General features: G+C 33.9%; 1 protein-coding gene across 1 annotated transcript; it reads left to right on the top strand.

Moving 5' to 3' along the window:
* The first annotated feature begins 2,140 nt into the window (after positions 1-2,140).
* LOC140450252 (transmembrane protein 223) lies at positions 2,141-14,204 on the top strand. Its single transcript, XM_072543771.1, has 2 exons — positions 2,141-2,781; positions 13,850-14,204. Exons 1-2 carry the CDS (start codon positions 2,415-2,417, stop codon positions 14,146-14,148), a joined length of 666 nt encoding a protein of 221 aa, XP_072399872.1. The 5' UTR covers positions 2,141-2,414; the 3' UTR covers positions 14,149-14,204.
* The last annotated feature ends 4,093 nt before the right edge of the window (positions 14,205-18,297 follow it).

The following is an 18,297-nucleotide window of genomic DNA, read 5'->3' as shown; positions in this document are numbered from 1 at the left end:
ATCGAGTCATCGAGCAAAAAGACAAAAGAGGGAATCTAATCGTTATGAAAAGGCGACCAAAAAAGTGGCCTCTGATGGCGGACATATCCGGAAATGCGAATGCGCCAAATTTAAATTTTCCGACACTTATTAACAGTAGCTATAAAATAGTTTTCAGAATGTGTCTTAGACGAGAAAATTTTAATTAAATATTAACGATAACAGTCTAAAATGTGAAACAATTGTTAAAAAACTTCAATATAAATAAGATTTCACGTGACAGTTGGGACAAATAATAACATAACCCAACTAAATTTGATTTCTTAAACAAGGAAAGACTCTATTTCCTTGTTTAATTTGGCCTATCAAGATGGCACTTCCTGTATAACAATATTTTTGCCCCCACTACCTTTACATTCCCTCTTTTGTCTTTTTGCTCGATGAATCGAGTACAGTAAAGAATCGGATACTTTATTGAGTACTGAGTACCGAGTACTGTGGCTATCAGATTTTGAATTAATAGTCGGTTTGCCAATCTTTATCTATGATTTTTCAATTATATGTGTGTATTTTGCGTATGTTTTTTTTGTTTTATAATAAATATAATTTTGGCAAACAAATAAAAACATTCTAGATAGGTATCAAAAAAATAGACCAAAAATTATTCTAATAAAAAAGTGTTTAAATATATTATTTCATATAAGTTTTTGGTATAATTAAAGTAATTAATTAGCAAATAACAAAACTTTCAGTATTCTACTATTGTCTTAAAAATAAAAAACAGTTTAAATATTAAATGAACATTAAAAATAGAAATTAAGTATAAATAAAATAAAAAAACATTGTAGAATATATCACAAAAAAATAAAACAAAAACTATCTTAAGAATAAAGACTGTTTAAAAATATAATTGTGTCGCAAGTTTTTTGGTAATAGTCGATTTCGACGATCAGTCGTTAATTGCCCTGCCTTCGAGAAGACTCTTTCAGATGGAACCGAGGTCCCAGGAACAGATAAATTCCGAATGACCCGAACATTACTGTAATTTCCGATGATTCTATATTTGGCAAGTATTCAGTTAATTCAGTACTGAGTACTCAATCGGTTTCCAGTTCGAGTACTCGAGTACAATTGATTCTGTAAGGAATCGGATACTACTCGATTCCAGTATTCGAATACTCCCATCTTTAGTTCTTTTTTAGAATCACTTTGCTGAGTGCACTGGCATTACAGCCACTAGACATATTTTATTATATACATGTAGAAATAATATTTAAAGATTATTTTATACATTATAAAGCGTTTTTATGAAGAACATTTGTTCGGAACACACTGTAAAGGCAGCTGCACAATTGCCCGAGAACGGGAACGGGAAAAAAGTTAACCTCTACGTAAATCAATGTTTAGATGCATAATAACCGAGAACGAGAAGCCGTCCGCTAACTAGGAGAACGGGAAAGTTGCCCATGTTTCAACTTTCTCGTTTCCGTTATATTCCCGGAACCAATCAGAAAGCAGTATTTAAGTCAAATTCCAAATAAAAATTTGTTTAAATTGTAAGTGACCATTTTATAACCTAACCCTCTTTTCTATAAATATTTAAATCTTATGCTGACAAACCTTTGTGATTGCACACATATTCTGTAAAATTGTTGCAAGATCATAAAAAACGAAAATATTAAAAGTTCCTCCTCATTAAATAAATCCATATTTTCAGAGTTACCAGATATCCTCTTTTAATAAAATTAAGATTTCCACAAAATTTATTTTGAGAAAAAATAAGTCGTTTTGATTTTGAATCGCAGTATTTCTTCAATTTTTCTGTGAGGTCTATAACAGCTGTGAGGTTGTTGGCAGTCAGAGCCTTTTATAGACCTCACAGAAAAATTGAAGAAATACTGCGATTCACAATCAAAACGACTTTTACCAGACAAACATATATACCTAAGTAAAATCTAAGACATCATACGCGATGCTTTCTATAGAGAAAAAAATAATTAACAGCACATGTGACAGTGACACAAAATATTTAAATATTCGTAGCACAAAACATCTTGTTTACCCTTTCATGCTTTCAGTTTCATATTCTGTGCTTTCAGTTCTCGTTCCCGTTTCTGGTCAATTGTGCAGCTGTCTTAACTGTAATGGAACGAAGGTCAGGTGATATTTTGGCATAAATTGGTATTACTAAATTATGTGTTGACTCTAGGTCGATGACAATGGATAAATTAATACTTGAGGAACTACATGTCTCTGTGCTCGGTTTTTAACACGTGATTCTTGTCAGTTAGGACGACACAGACCAACTGCTGTGTCCAGTAGATGAATAGTACAATGTAGATGAATAGTTCAAACATGTAATGTTTGTACCGGTACAAATGAAGTACAGCAAAATATGATATAACATAACCTACTTTTTACATGGATTAAAGAAAATGTTAAAATATTTAAGTATTTGCCGAAATTCTTCCAGGCAATGGACACTTTTTAATACATTTAATAAATATAGTCCGCCGCGGCAAACACCAACTCAAAGATATGTTAGTGAAAAAGCTTTAGATGTTAATACAAATGTTGTTAAAGATGTAATTTTATATAAATATGATAACTCTCGATATTATAAATTAATGAACTTGTTTGCATTTGCCCAATTTGGATTTTGGACTTATTTATCATATACAGCATATACCACGTTAAAAGATGCTCCCGTTAACCCTTCTAAAAGTGAACATTGGTGGGAAAAAATTAATTTGGGAGAAAACAAATATAGGAATGGAATAGCCCTTTGCACAGGCCTTATAGGTAAAAATACACATTTTGCTAAGTTCTCAATACATTTAATTTTCTTGTTAATAAAGTTTAGAGCTAGCTTTTATGCTCCTTTATTAAAGTGTAGTGTTATTTCTTCCAATTCTTGTCTTCATTTTGCTCTATAGAAATATACATATTATTATCAGTTCTAAAGATGATCTGTCTATTCTAATCATTTCTTTAGCATTCTCAAAACTATAGTATTGATACACTGCTGCAAATAGAGTGTGTCTGCAGAATTGTCAATTTTTATAAACATTTTCGTGGTTAAATACATGTAATGACAAAGTCATGTCTTACAATCTTGCATTATATTATACTGACAAATCAATTTTTATATGTCGTTCACATCTTACATTTATATTTATTGGTTTATTGTAATATTCAAAGTTCTATATATCTGTATGACCTGTTGTGCACATTCTGAATTTTCCTTATTGCATTAAATGTATTAAGTTAATAGAGATGTTTAGAACATATATAATGATTATATTTGAATATCAACTTACCCCTTTCATATATTTTATTGTTATTGCTGGTAGTATTGTTCTGTACTCTTAACCCTTTCGATACAGTCCCAGTATCGGTTGCACGTTACTCATATACAGCACTGGGAAAATTTTGCACTTTGCTATCAAGACGACCACCCAGTAGTTTACATTCTTTATATTGAAGTGACTGAATCGTTTTTCGGCAGTTTGTTTATATCTGTTTTATCGAAGTAGTAAAATTTTTTTTTTTTTAATAAAACTTCAAAAAAATGATATTCAGAAAGTACTGTGCTAGGGTGGGTGATGTGCTGTCGTGTATGTATGGCATCAGTATGGTGTATTTGTGAATCGTAACGTACATGAATGATACTAGTAAGCAAGATGGAGAATGTAGAACATACTATTATGATTATAGCTCTTCAAAGATGTAGATAATTAAAAATTTACAGTGATAAAACTTGAACGATGGAGATTAACTTTCATAATATTATGGCGCTCGCTCATCAAAGCTGCAAATGAAAATCATACTTTTACGGCAACAGTATCGAAAGGGTTAATTGCTGAGTTTGTTGGAAGAAACTCCTTTAAGTAGTAGAGCCAAAAACAGCTTTTAGTGCCATAATATTATTATGAATTATTTCACTCCCATTTTGAGTATATAGGATTAATTTCAAAAGTGTTTATTGTGTATGAAAATTTATATATCCTACCTAGCAAAACCAAGCAAAACTAGTATTAGGTTATGCTTTATAATATTTGTATAAGAGGATCTATTTCATTGCAAGTCCTTATTGTGTCCCAAAAATGTTACCACTGTTGTCAAAGGACTAGTTCAAAACTAAAAAAAACAGCATTCTGCCCAAAAACTAATTGATAAACCTGTTGTTCAATAACATATATCTGCAAAAAATTTTGTTTTGAAAAGTTCTTTTGATAATTTTAACTTATTTACATAGTTTTGGAGAAGTTTATTTATTCAAAAATAGGGAAAGCCCTAATACATACAAAATTAATCCATTTATAACATTAATATATAAGATAAAAATAACAATTACACTTAAAATATAGTACCTAAACTTATTAAAAATATAAAACAATAATATATAACATAAAACATGACTACAAAACAACTACCTAACTATTGGTGCTTTTAATATGGTCCATTAATTTGCTTTTAAATATTTGTACAGATGAACAACTTTTAACTGTTTGAGGAAGCTTATTAAAAACATCAAAACCCTTAAACAACAAAGAGTTTATTGAAGCTGTCCTTTTTGTTTTCACAATGTGTAAATTGCACTTACCTCGAGTAGGGTAATTGTGAATATCACAATTCCATCTAATAAACTCACAAAAGTAAGCAGGGGCCAAATTATTTAGAATTTTATAAATGAACACCATTGTAAGGTAAAAGACCCTTTGTTGAACTAAAATCCACTGCAGCATGCTAAGCATTGTTGCTATTATAGGTGTATATCTGCTTCCACCAAGAATTATTCTCATTCCATGATTTTGTAATTTTTGCAACTGGGCCGATTGATTTAAATTGAAGAGAAAAATAACTGACAAGTAAGAATCGAAGTGAGGTTGAATAATTGCATTAAAAACTGTAATTTTAGTTGAAGTTGACAAATTTTTAGATATTGTTGAAACAAAGTAAGTATAATTTTTTAGAAATATTTTTTAATATGTAATTAAAATGGTCATTAAAAGACAATAAATTATCCAATTGAAAACCAAGGTACTTAATTGTTGTAATGATTTCTATTTTGTCATCGTCAATTTGAAGATTAATAGTATTTATATCAATATTTGATTATTTGTATTTATTAGTTATTATTATCATAGCCTTCATCTTTAACACATTTAACTTTAGTTTGTTGATCTTTAAATATTTATTAACAGACTGCAATGCTGAATTCATTTTAGATACAGCATTTTCTAAGTTTGAATCAAAACATGCAAGTAGGGTGTCATCTGCATACAAATTAAAGAAATCACATTTAACAAACAAGTTTATATTATTTGTAATAAATATGAACAAAAGGGGTCCTAAGACACTACCTTGAGGTACCCCCATATTAACACTATTGGCAGAATAAGTAATGGAGGAAATGTTCTTGAAGCATTCAAGAACATTTCCTCCAATACCATAGCCTTCTAATTTAGTGAGAAGTATATTATGATCAATAGTTTCAAAAGCTCTTTTTAAATCAAGGAATACTACTACTAAATAATCATCATTGTCCAATTCAGACCTGAACTTACAAAGTGAAAGTTGCAATGCAGTTTCACATGAATACTTTTTACGAAAACCTGACTGAGTATTCATTAAGATTTCATTTTTATCAATGTGATCCATGACTTGATCATATCCTAGCAATTCTAATAATTTCTCAATGTGCGGAAGTAAATTCATCCGCCTTAATAATATTATTTTGGTATTGGAACAACTGTACTGATTTTTAATAAATCTGGAATTTTTGATGATCTAAGAGAAGTATTTATAAAATTTAAGATAATGTGACCACAAGTTACAAAAAACTCTTTTATTATTTTGGAGTTTAGTATTTCATTAATGTTACTCCTATTATTTCGACTTAATCATGACTGCCAAGTCACTCAGTGATAGTAACCGAAATTCATGAATACTGGAATACAAATTCTGATTATCATAACTCCATAATTCTTTAACAATTTGCTGAATAATAGAGACGAAATACCAAACTGACGTACCATTTCAACTTTGTCACTCAGCCTGCATAACTGATTCTGAACCTTAAATTCAATGCGATAAGGGAATTTTTGACAATTATTGTTAATTAGTGTTTCAGCGTTTTCCACATAAGTGTAGAGTTATTTTTATACCTATCTATTTTATCAAAATAATATTGTTCTTTTTTGATTTTAACATATTAACTAGCACATTTCTTGCTCTTTTAAAATCCTCCCATTTGGCATTTCTATCACTTATGTTTTATATATATATATATATATATATATATATATATATATATATATATATATATATATATATATGTATAGTTTTAAAATCTTTGTATAATTTGTCCCTAATTTTAATTTTACTATTAACTTCATTACCAAATCATGATATGTTACTTTTGATCTGACATCACAAAAATGATCTCCATTTTGTCATATTATGTTTATACATTTTTTCACAAATTGGATATCTGTTTTTCCAATGGTATTCCTTTAAAGAGATATAAGTAATGAATATAAAAATATGTGAAGTCATGTTTATTATTTTAAATATATATTTTTTAATTCAAATGAGCTTGTGAATTTATCTAAAATCATTTCTTTACTGTGAGCCTCATCTTGGTACATTAACTTATAAATACTATCTGGAATGTTCTTCTGTAGCACACAGCAGTAGTCAGGTATAATTTGTCTAACCATTATCTTAATATTTGAGTTTTTGAAGAATCATTCCCAAGTTCTCATGGGTCTCTTTCAAGAACACAGAATGTTCAACCGGAATAGAATCATAGAAACCACCTTTCTGGGGTAAAACTGCTTTTAAGTTACACTTCAATGAGTTGATAAAAAGGCACCATTGAGTGGATTCATCTTCTTCTTGTTTTGGTGCCTATCCTCTGTGGATGTTGGCAATCACGTTGGTCCATACAACTTTGTTGACAGCTGCTCTAAATAGATGTATGGTAGTCATTCCCTCCCACTGTTTGATTTTCTTCAACCACGATATCGTTCTGCGCCCTTGACATATTTTACCTTCTATCTTGTCTTGTAAAATTAGTTGATACTTCTCATTGCACATCACATGCCCTAAGTATGTCATCTTTCTGATTTCCCCGATACGCATAATTTCCAGATCTTTATTCATACGTTGGATCACGGTGTTGTTTGTAATATGATGAATATAGAAAATTCTGAGCATGCGGCAGTATGCTCAGGCTTCTAATCGTTTGGATGTTGCCTCCGTCAAGGTCCAGGGCTCGACTCCATATAAAAGGGTAGAAAATACATAGCATCTTAAGACTCGTGTTCTTATATTAATGTTCAGGTGCATATTACATAAAATCTTCCTGAGGCGATTGAAGACAACTCTCGCCTTTGGTAAGGCAAGAGGCAAGCCAAGGTATGTAATTTTGTCGATTATTTTCAAGGGTTCATTATTAGCTGTGAATTGGTGCTGTATTACGTCGTTTTTACTTACTACAAGAATTTTGGTCTTCTTACAGTTTAATTTCATGCCGTATCTGTCACAGGCTTCGACTACACGGTCTATTAATATTTGCAGATCCTCCGCATTATCAGCAATCAAAACCTTTTTTTATACCTTCTCTTAAACCATCAACAGCTTCCCTGAACAGCATTTCCTAGTAAGTATTGAACAACGTCGGTGATAAAATGCAGTCCTGACGTACTCCCCGTTTTATCGTGAATTCTTGTTAGGTTTCATTGTCTACTCGTACAGTTGCCCTTTGCTATAAGTATAAATTTTTAATTATTTGTAAATCTTTGTCATCAATACTAGATTCTTTCAGTATCTGAAATAATTTTTGATGTTGCACCTTGTCAACTGCTTTTGACATGGTGCATGTTGAAATGTTGATATGGATAACAATTTTGCGCTTTTCTTTGCCTCATCATGCTTTTTTACCTGTAGATAAACAACAAATACTTGATGATGACTGTATAAAAGTATCTTGACATAAATTTGAACCCATAGATCGAGCATTGCCTTCTTTTTCTTCAGCTCTGCAAAAGCTGCAGATTCTGATGAAATCTGAGCAGGATGGGCTCCCAGAGTGTAGGTGACTCTAGAGGAGCCCCTGAAGCGCTCGATAACTTGACTTAAAATCGCTCGTTTTTGTAAAACCGGAGTTGGGCCCGTTTCTAGTGACATTGGGATTTTCGAGTCAACTGGCCAATAGGCAGGTTGTCAAGAGGGGGGATGTATATCGGTGCATGCATAGTCAGCGACTGAGAGCGTCTGATGAAGAGGCAGAAGCTTTAATTTTTGGTGCTTTAGATTGAAAACAAATATATTCTTATTATCTACCTACCTTTTTGATTTTCTCCAGTTTTTTTTTGTGTCCGAATATACGTTTTATGAACTACTACGGAGTCGATAATCGTTATTTCGCACACCATCGTACTTGCAGAAACTGTTTGTTTTAACCCATAATAGTCTTTCCAAATCATATATTTATATCTTATGATATGGGATTTCGCCGCCTTGATTGAGTTTTACTGGGATCTGCTTCAGCATTAGGGTGGAGCTCAAATTTATTTTTTCGAATTTCATTTTTGCGGGGTGCGGAATTGATGCGTCTTCCATTTTCGAATGAAAAACTTAAATGACATTTTTTCGTATTTTCAGTCTGAAAAGTGCCCCAAGGTGATTGAAATTTTGGAAGTTTGGAGTCAATGATAATGTTTTTTATTCATTTATTTGAGCTATTAGGATTATAAATAATACGAAGAAAAAAAGAAAAAATAGTTAATACAAAATAAAAAAAATATGCTTACAAATTCAAGAATAACATAAAAAATCATTATGAATGATAGTCTTTCTTACTGTCAAATTTAGGCATCAAAAGGCATGATTTCAGCTTATTCTTAATAAATTCATCTCTCCTCTGTGGTCCACAGACGGCAGCACTTGCTTCTGTAACTAATTTGACACACCTTTCAGTGGATTGTGTGTGGCACGGAATTTTTCTAATATTCTTCAGGATGCCATTTTCGACAAGCTGTGGCTCTATGATGGCCTGAGATATTATTTCGGTACTGATACTCTTCGTTAGTGGAGGTTCTGTCTTGGTTTCCCAATCTATCATATCGATATAATTATGAGCATCCATATTTAAAGTAGGTACTTGGAAAATACGCAAGGCTCCGATGTTTGATGTCTCTCTGATCTTCAATATTCTGCGGAGTGCAAGTTCTCTGACGTACTGTCTGTTGTCGGCTAACATTCCTAGTAGTAAATTCTCTGAATGTCCAAAGAATGCATTTCTCTGTATGACTGGGTCAATAATATTCTTCAAATGGTTTGGCAAATAGCGCGACAGTTTTATCGTATCATATAAATGTTTGGCACCAAAAATACACATTGGCTCAGTCTTGATCCTGAACCACATAGGAGCATAGACCGTTAAAATAAATGTGCTTAGTATAATTAGGTTTTCTGACGAAGTTTCACTTGAGACATATAATCTCAATATCCGGTTCGCCATTGTCAACCATCTAGAGTGAACTAGTTTACCAGGATTTTTTTTCGCAAAGTTTTCATCACAATGTCCACTATTGATATATTGACATATTTGTAGTAGATACAGTTGATCGGTGCTTAACTCTTGTGTCGATTTGATAATATCGGGTAACGCACATTTAATTGCATCAAACGGAACAACTGGTAACACTTCACAGTTAGTAACTGCCTTGCCAATGGGACCTGTGAAACCTTTTGGTCCACTTGTAGTGCCATCTAAATGTTGAAAAAGGTGACGCAATGGCAGTTCATTAGCGTGTAGTTGGCATACGAGCCATTGGAGGGGACATTGAAACTTGATTTCCAATAAACGAATAACGCCACCTTTGATTCCTGTGTTCACGGCAGTCCCATCACAACCAATAGCCATTATTTGATTTGCATCGATGGACTTGGAGGAAAGGAATGTCAGAATAGAGTTGCAAATAGTTTTGGCGTCACCAGTTTTCAAAGAAATATGGCCTAGGTATTCAGAGTCCGGTTCTTTCAATATGGTAATATGCTCCTCCTGAATCACTCTTCTACGACCATCTTCGTGTATTAAAGTTTTATCTTTTCTACCATCGTAAAATAATCCGATGATAGCACCAAAAATTGTAGGTTCACCTGTCAATGTAGCCCTAGCTTTAGAACGAGCTCGTCGAACTCTACTTCTGTCTATAACCCGTGATGAATCGTTTTCAGTAATGAGACCAATGTCTTGGAAAGCTGCAGAAATGATTGCAGCTCCAGCACGATCTGAAACCCCATAACGATCTAATGTTCTGGCAACAACTGGAAATGTGACATCAGTCATAGTGAGTGAAGAAGTGGAAATAATTGATTGCGATTGAAAGTCCTCAATGTCACCGTTTTTCTTTAATGTATCTGACTGTTGAACATTTAGTCGTATCTTTGAAGTTGTAGGTGAGTTGGAAGTACTAGGAATGGATTCCACATCTATTTGCAATAAATAAATTTTAAAGTAGATTATTTTAAAATGATAATGTCAATATTTTTAAGGTTGATCTGCACCCCCCAAAAGACAAACTACACATTCAAAAAATTTGAGAAGGTATATGTGATAACTAGACGTATTTTGAGAAAACTTCATGCTTTCTTTTCGAAAAAACTCAAAAAACTACTTTTTCCAAGTATAAAGCGGGAAAACCAAACATAAAATTTTGTTAATTTTCTTACAGCGCTAAAAATATAATACTAAGAAAGACTTTTGAATTTTTTGAAAATTTTTGAATGTAGAGCTTTGCCACAATGTAAAAAATAATGTGTTCCGGCTTATAATAAAGCTACCGCTAAGAAACCGAACAAAATTTTAATAACAACATATATAAAACTGTAAAAGTGGAAAATATTTGCAATAAAACGTTGAATATTTTTTCCTAAACATATGAAAAATCTCGGTAAACAAAGATTATATCTTGAACTACTGCCATCAAATTGTGTTGTAGAGAGGTACAATCGGAAACATCGGTAATATTTATCATCGATCGATAGCAATACTTTTGGCTTCGAAACGCTTTAAACGAAACGTCATGCTAACAGGGTTGCCATATCAATTACTTTGTACAACACTTTGGCAGATTACTTTGTCACCCCGTAATTTGAATTTATTTTAGAAATTATTATTCTGTTTTAACTATTTTCGGTTGTAACATAGTTTACTAACGGATTACTTAAAGAAAACACCGTTTTTGTCGTTTAAAGTTTATTAAAAATAATGGACATGAAGATTTTCCTTTGATATACTAAATATTGAAAAGGGACAATTTTAATTTGATGTGCTTTTTGTTGAAAAAAAGAAATTTTAAGAATTTCAGTAGCGAGTATTCCCTCCTCTGGTAGTGATAACAGCTTGCAAACGACGAGGCATGCTTTGGATCACATTCTGCGGAAGATTATTCCATTCTTGCACCAATATGTCGCGAAGCTCTCGAATTTCTGGGGGCCGGCAAATGACTCCGTAAACGTCTCTTCATCTCATCCCAAACATGTTCTATGGGATTGATATCTGGACTGCGAGCAGGCCAAACAAATCGTGTGATTTGAACCTCGTCAAGATACTCAGTAACTATCCTAGCAGTGTGGAGCCGTGCATTATCATGCATAAATATTGCGTCGTCTCCAACAATAACCATAAACGGTAAAACATGGTCTTCCAGAATCTGTGTCAGGTACCTATGCGCTGTCAATGTCCCATTCTCGATAAAGACTAACTCCGTGCAAGCATCAAACGATATGCCTCCCCATGCCATAACTGACCCTCCACCAAATGGAAGACGCTCGGCAACACATGCTTGAGCATATCTCTCGCCTGGACGTCGCCACACTCTTACACGTTTGTCTGAACCCGTAAGACAGAATCTCGATTCATCGGAAAACAATACACGACTCCAATCCTGCATTGTCCAAGCCAAGTGTTCTCGTGCAAAATTCAATCTGGCAATTCGATGTTCACGGGAAAGCGGCGGTCAAGTTACTCTAGTTCGAGAAGATAAACCAGCAGCATGAAGTCGTCTCCTAACTGTCCATTCCCTTATGTTTACATTTCTCACTTTTTTCAGATGATTTCGAAGAGAAACTGCCGTGACCGTTCGGTTTCTCAAAGCACTAGAAACGACAAAGCGGCCATCTCTAGCTGTTGTAATCCTGCCTCGACCTGAACCAGGTCTTCGAGTAAGCAGACCGGTCTCTTCGTACCGTTGCCATACTCGTTGCACACTCAAGAGACTTACACCAACGTTTCTCGCAGTTTCGCGCTGACCGTGGCCATCTTCTAACGCCGCCGCGACAGAATTTATGCTCATTGCAATACACTGACAGTGATAACAATACATAAACAATTTACAATTGACGTTAAAACCATAGAAACAAAAACTGTGCTGATAACGGTTTTTAGGAATTAGGCTAAGGGGCCCTTTTTATCTCAAACGCTTGTCGAAACAACAACGACAACAATTTTTTTTTCAAGAAATCCATTAGTAAACTATGTTACAACCGAAAATAGTTAAAACAGAATAATAATTTCTAAAATAAATTCAAATTACGGGGCGACCCTAATTTTATGCTCGGTAGTGTATATATATATATATATATATATATATATATATAAATATTGGGGAAATCTGCAAGAAAGACTCTAATGAGTATCAATTGTTTCGCCGAACGTTTTCGCCAAAGAGAATTAATTTGGCTTCTTTAGGGCTCAAAGAGAATAAATTATAATTAGCTACCATATATTATCTATTAAAACATTATTGATCTTAATGTTTTAATAGATAATATATGGTAGCTAATTATAATTTATTCTCTTTCACCCTGAAGAAGCCAAATTAATTCTCTTTGGCGAAAACGTTCGGCGAAACAATTGATACTCATTAGAGTCTTTCTTGCAGATTTCCCCAATATTTAAGAGTTTACTATTTAACTTATCTGCAAAGTTTAGTTTTTAAAAGTCTGTTTAGGCGTTTTTAGTTTATTATTTTAGTATTTAGTATTTCTTTGTCGATGACAGTGTTTAGATAACATAAATCATTTTTCAATAATATGTGTGTATGGAACCTTATTTTTCTAATAAAAATATGTTCCTGCAAAGGCGTAACTTTGATTATTAGGTAAACCTACATTATACGTCACAAAAAATTAAACAAAAATCATTAAAACATGTTTGTTAATAAATTCACTGTATGAATACCATATTTTATATTCCGATTGACACAGCAGAGCAGTAAAATTTTATACATAAAGATGTTGGAACAGATATCTTCGCTTACTTGGTCTACTATAGTAATAAAGTTATCAGCATTAAATGGTAAAGCGTATTTGATAAAATTACTGTCTACACAACTTGACAACTCAGCCAACGGATATAACGATAGAAAACTGTAATTTATGTTGGGATAAGTTAAAAAATTGACCACAGCAACATGCCGCAATAGAGCTATCTCTAGGATCAGAAACAAATTAATATAAGGTGCAGATCAACCTTAAGGTGCGTTCTTGAAAATACCTGTTAAAAAAATGATGATACATCTTTAAAAAGGCAAACACGCCCAATCATGACAGTGAAATTCTCTCATCAGTAATCTCATTATAAATCGCGAGAAAAAAATTTCCAGAACCTTATTTTAAATGTGATCATGTGACAACTAATACCTATTTGAAAGCTCTTGTGCCACTTATTATGGTCCTGGAAACAAGAGATATCTATTTTTTCATTTAGAGTTAGTTAAAGATCATTTTTATTCAATTTAAAGGTAACAAATTGTAATAATGTCTAACTAGGTTTATTTTCTCTTTGTACTAGGATGGGGAATTCTGGCGGTGGTTTGGATGTATTCATTGCGATCAGTAAAGTATCTTATCCTCAGGAAAGGTGGCAAGCAACTTACAATAGTTACATACACTCCTGTAGCAGCCAGTAGAATGTTTACGCTGGACTTAAATAATATTAGCTCTGTTGATTCAAGATCTACAGCCAAAACTCATGTGGCTCTAAAAGTGAAAGGACATTTTATGTATTATATTATAGATATGAAAGGAGAATTTAAAAATCCCTTGCTGTTTGACCATACTGTGGGTATTCGAAGAAATTTGAAGAAATAAGTTTTATTGTGTAAACATTAATTTTAAAGAAAAATAAATTTTATTTTGTTAGTTTTTATACTTTTTTTATTTGCATGTTCTTTCATCATAATCATATCCATCACTATAATCTAGAATTGATGTCACTTCAGGTATAACTACGTCTTGTTGTCTCATGCAATTTAATTGTTTTTAGATATCGCTATACCGTAGTTATTTTATAATTAAAATCCACAAGGAAACTAAGTTCCTGTAGCTGGTTGTATACCATCATCAATCAGCCCTGAGTTGTCCATTGTTGAACATAGGCCTCCTCTAGACTTTTCCATCTGCTTCTGTTCTGCGCCTCTGCTATCCAATTGGTCACGATTCTTTTGAGGTCGTCGGTCCATCGCGTTGGGGGTCTTCCTCGGCTTCGCTTGTCAGCCCGTGGTCTCCACTCAAGCATTTTTTTGTCCAACTGTCGTCTTTCATTCTTGCAACATGTCCTGCCCATCTTCATTTTTGCCTTGTAATATGTTCGATAATGTCTTCCACTCCGGTTCGTCTACGAACTTCCTCGTTTCTTATTCTATTTCTTAAGCTTATTCCAAGCATTGATCTCTCCATCTTTCGTTGTGTCCTTCTCAATTTTTCGGCTGATGTTTTTGTGAGAGTTAAGGTTTTTGCTCCGTATGTGAGGACTGGTAGAACGCACTCTTTAAAAGCTTTTCTTTTTAAATGGATCGGTTTTAAATACGTCTCTCATTTTTCCGAATGCAGCCCAACCCAGACTTATTCTTCTGAGTAGCTCGCATGTTTGGTTATCTCGCGTTAACCTTATTGCGTGACCCAAATACACATATTTTTCCACAAGTTCTATAGGCGACTTTTCGATTTCTATTAGCTCATTGGGGACGTGATTGGTCATCATTTTTGTTTTTCCATAGTTTATTTTTAAACCGACTTTCTGGGTTACTTGCTGTAGTTGTTGTAGCATAACTCTGGCTTCTCCTAAGTTGTCTGTTATGAGAACAATATCATCGGCATATCTGAGATGATTGAATATCTTTCCATCGATGCTAATACCCTTTGATTTTCACTCTAGCCGTTTAAATGCGTACTCCATAATTGTTATAAATAATTTTGGCGACAAGGTATCTCCCTGCCGCACCCCTCTGCCAATTTTTATCTTCTCAGTCATGCAATGGAGGTTAACGGTTGTTGTCGCATTTTCGTATATATTTCGAATAATATTTGCATACCTGTGATCTATTCTGCATTCTGATAGTGCTTTTAAGATAGCAACTGTTTCGACTGTGTCAAATGCTTTGTGGAAGTCGACAAAGATAAGAGCAAGGGGTCTGTTATATTCGATAGACTTTTCAACTAGAGTTTTAAGACATTGCAAATGGTCGTTTATTCCGTGTCCCGCTCGAAATCCTGCCTGTTCTTCTGATTGATAGAAATCGAGTTTTGCTTCTAATCTGTTTGTCAGTATTCGAGTAAAGAGCTTGTATAGGTGGTTAAGCAAACTAATTGGCCTATAGTTTTCGAGATCTGATTTATCCCCTTTTTTGTGGAGGAGGATTGTAACCGAATTCTTCCATTTACTTGGAATGTTTTCACTATGCAGACATAGATTAAAAAGTGTTTGGATTCGGGACATCAAAAGTGGACCTCCTAGTTTAATTGTCTCAATGACTACACCATCTTCCCCCGGAGCTCTATTATTTTTCATATTTTTGAGGGCATGTTGAATTTCCTCTCGTGATATATCTGGTATATCCTCCGATCCTACATTATGTACCTTTTGTATTGGTTGTTCGATGATCTCTGGAATAACTTGACTTTTATATAATGTTTCATAGAAACTTTCCACTATATGTAATATGCTTGGTCTGTCTGAGATAATATTTCCATTTTTGTCTTTAAGTTGGAAGATTTCTTTTTTGCCATTTTCCATTTTTCTGGTCAATGCTTTCATGCTTTTGTTGTCTTCTATAGTTTTTATAATTTTCTCGTTGTATTTTCTAATATCCCGTCTGATGGCTTTAGAGATTTCTTTATTGATGCTGTTTATATCTTGTGAGTCAACATTTCCTTGACTTCTCAGCATTCTACGATCTTCCATTTTTTGTTTCGTTTCTTTACTAATTTTTTGTTCTTTTCCATGTTTAGGGCCAAATTTTTCCTGAGCTTGTGTTAATGTATCTACTATTTCTTCGTTTAGGTTATTTACGTCTTCTCTTGTTGTATTTCTGAGTAAGTTACTGGTGATATATTTTTCAAAGTCAAGTTCATTCGTTGGGCGCATCCAAGGTTTGAATTTTTTACTTTTTATCATCTTCAGTCATTCTTGCTTAATATTGATTTCTACAGTTGCTCGGACCATTCTATGATCGCTTGCAACCGAAAATTGATTTAAGACTGTAACATCTTTGACTATATGTTTTTTGTCAGTGATGATGAAGTCCATCTCATTTTTTGTCTTACCATCGGGGCTCTTCCAAGTCCATCTTCTATGAATCTTCTTATAGAAGAAGCTATTCATTAAATATAGATTGTTTTCTAATAAGAAATTTAAGAGTATTTCGCCCCTTTCGTTTCTACCTGGTGTGCCAAAATTTCAGAGGGCATTTTCAGCTTGGTCAGTGCTTATTTGTATTTTGGCATTAAAGTCGCCACATATTACCGTAAAATATTCTTGGTCTTCTGAAACAGCTGTGTACAAGTCATCATAGAACTGTTCTATTTCTTCGTCAGCGTGACTCTATGTTGGTGCATAGACTTGAATGATCTTTATGGAGTAACGGGTGTTTAGTTGTAATTTTGCAAGTATAACTCTTGTGGAAACTGCTTTTACTGATATGATATTCTCAGCTAGTTTTTTAAAGGATTTTAAAGTGAAATGAAAAAGACAGTAAAGATTCCATTTCACGTACAAATCGTCTATGTATCTGTTTATACGTATTTCGCTTTAATAAAGCTCATCAGAACAGTTATTCATAGGCGTTCTCAACGTGAAAAATAGATCTTTTCTGTCTTTGGGAAGCAACGATAAAATGGCTTCGAGTGATTTTAAAGTGGTTAGGCTTTCTCCTTTCCTTCTGACTTCAGCGACTCCAACAATGTCCCAATTGATTTTATCAAGTTCAGATTCCATTTCTATGAATTTTTCTTCTGATAGCAGGGTTCTTGCATTGAAAGTTGCAATTTTTAGAGATATATATCTGTTAGATGGTTTTCTAAAATATGTCAGAATTTTGTCCCCCCCAGAATCCGTGGGACTGACTGATAGTCTATCAGTGTGAGATTCTGAATTTTTCTTTCTACTCACCTGGGGTAAATCCGTTTTTGTATTCGTATCTGACATAATAAAGGGGTAATAGCAATTAAAACGTCACGCTTGCTTTGCGTGTTGACGAGTTTTTAGTTCAGCCGCCCATTATGGGTACAGACGCTGTTGACAACCGTCCAATATGGGTCAGACGCTATTGGTTTGATTTTATACCATCCCTAAAATCCAGGGATGCCACTTCCGCCATCCACGTCGTACCGAAGATCTTCTTCTCCGCCGTGCCTACCGTTGTGGTCTTCATCTGTATCCCTAGGTAGGGGTCCGTGTTATACCCCACAGAACTGGGTCCCGATCTGGACTTGGCCATCTATTCACTCCGGCCTACTGAAATGATAGATGCCCACCCCCGCGACATGGACGCGCCAGATTGGAGTTACCCACGTGAGCGACAGAGAAGGTGGCTCTGTGCTCCGTGAGCCGGGTTAATGGACATGTATGATTCCATGACCAAAGGCCTGTATACCGTGTATCACAAACAAATTATTTAAAATCAATTGGATTGTGTCCAAAATTGGACATTTTGAACACACAACATTGAACTGCTCTCTTCCTAATGCCGTGAGCAGGACAAGAATGTCAATGTCCTCTGCTACGATAGTCACAGAATCATAAACTTGGAATGCAGCAAGCGCAGAACGAAATATGACTGTATCTGCATCATATTCAGCCTGGTCGACACTAAAACCCACTTCTTATAGAGCTGTCTTGAGAAGGTCTATTAAGTTTGTTTTGTTTTTTTCATTACCAAGAAATTTATCTTGGAATAATATTAGTATGGTGCTCTTATTAAACTTTATCTCTGTCCATTGGTGCTTTTTCGTGAGACGCAA

This window comes from Diabrotica undecimpunctata, chromosome 9 (genome assembly GCF_040954645.1).
Source record: "Diabrotica undecimpunctata isolate CICGRU chromosome 9, icDiaUnde3, whole genome shotgun sequence".
Lineage (NCBI taxonomy): Eukaryota > Metazoa > Arthropoda > Insecta > Coleoptera > Chrysomelidae > Diabrotica > Diabrotica undecimpunctata.
Note: the sequence above shows the minus strand (reverse complement) of the source record. Positions and strands in the feature narration are given on the sequence as shown.

Coding starts and splice junctions, on each gene's coding strand:
- LOC140450252 (XM_072543771.1), top strand. CDS start 2,415: ATGTTAAAATATTTAAGTATTTGCCGAAATTCTTCCAGGCAATGGACA. Junction 2,782..13,849: donor CCTTTGCACAGGCCTTATAG/GTAAAAATACAC, acceptor TCTTTGTACTAG/GATGGGGAATTCTGGCGGTG.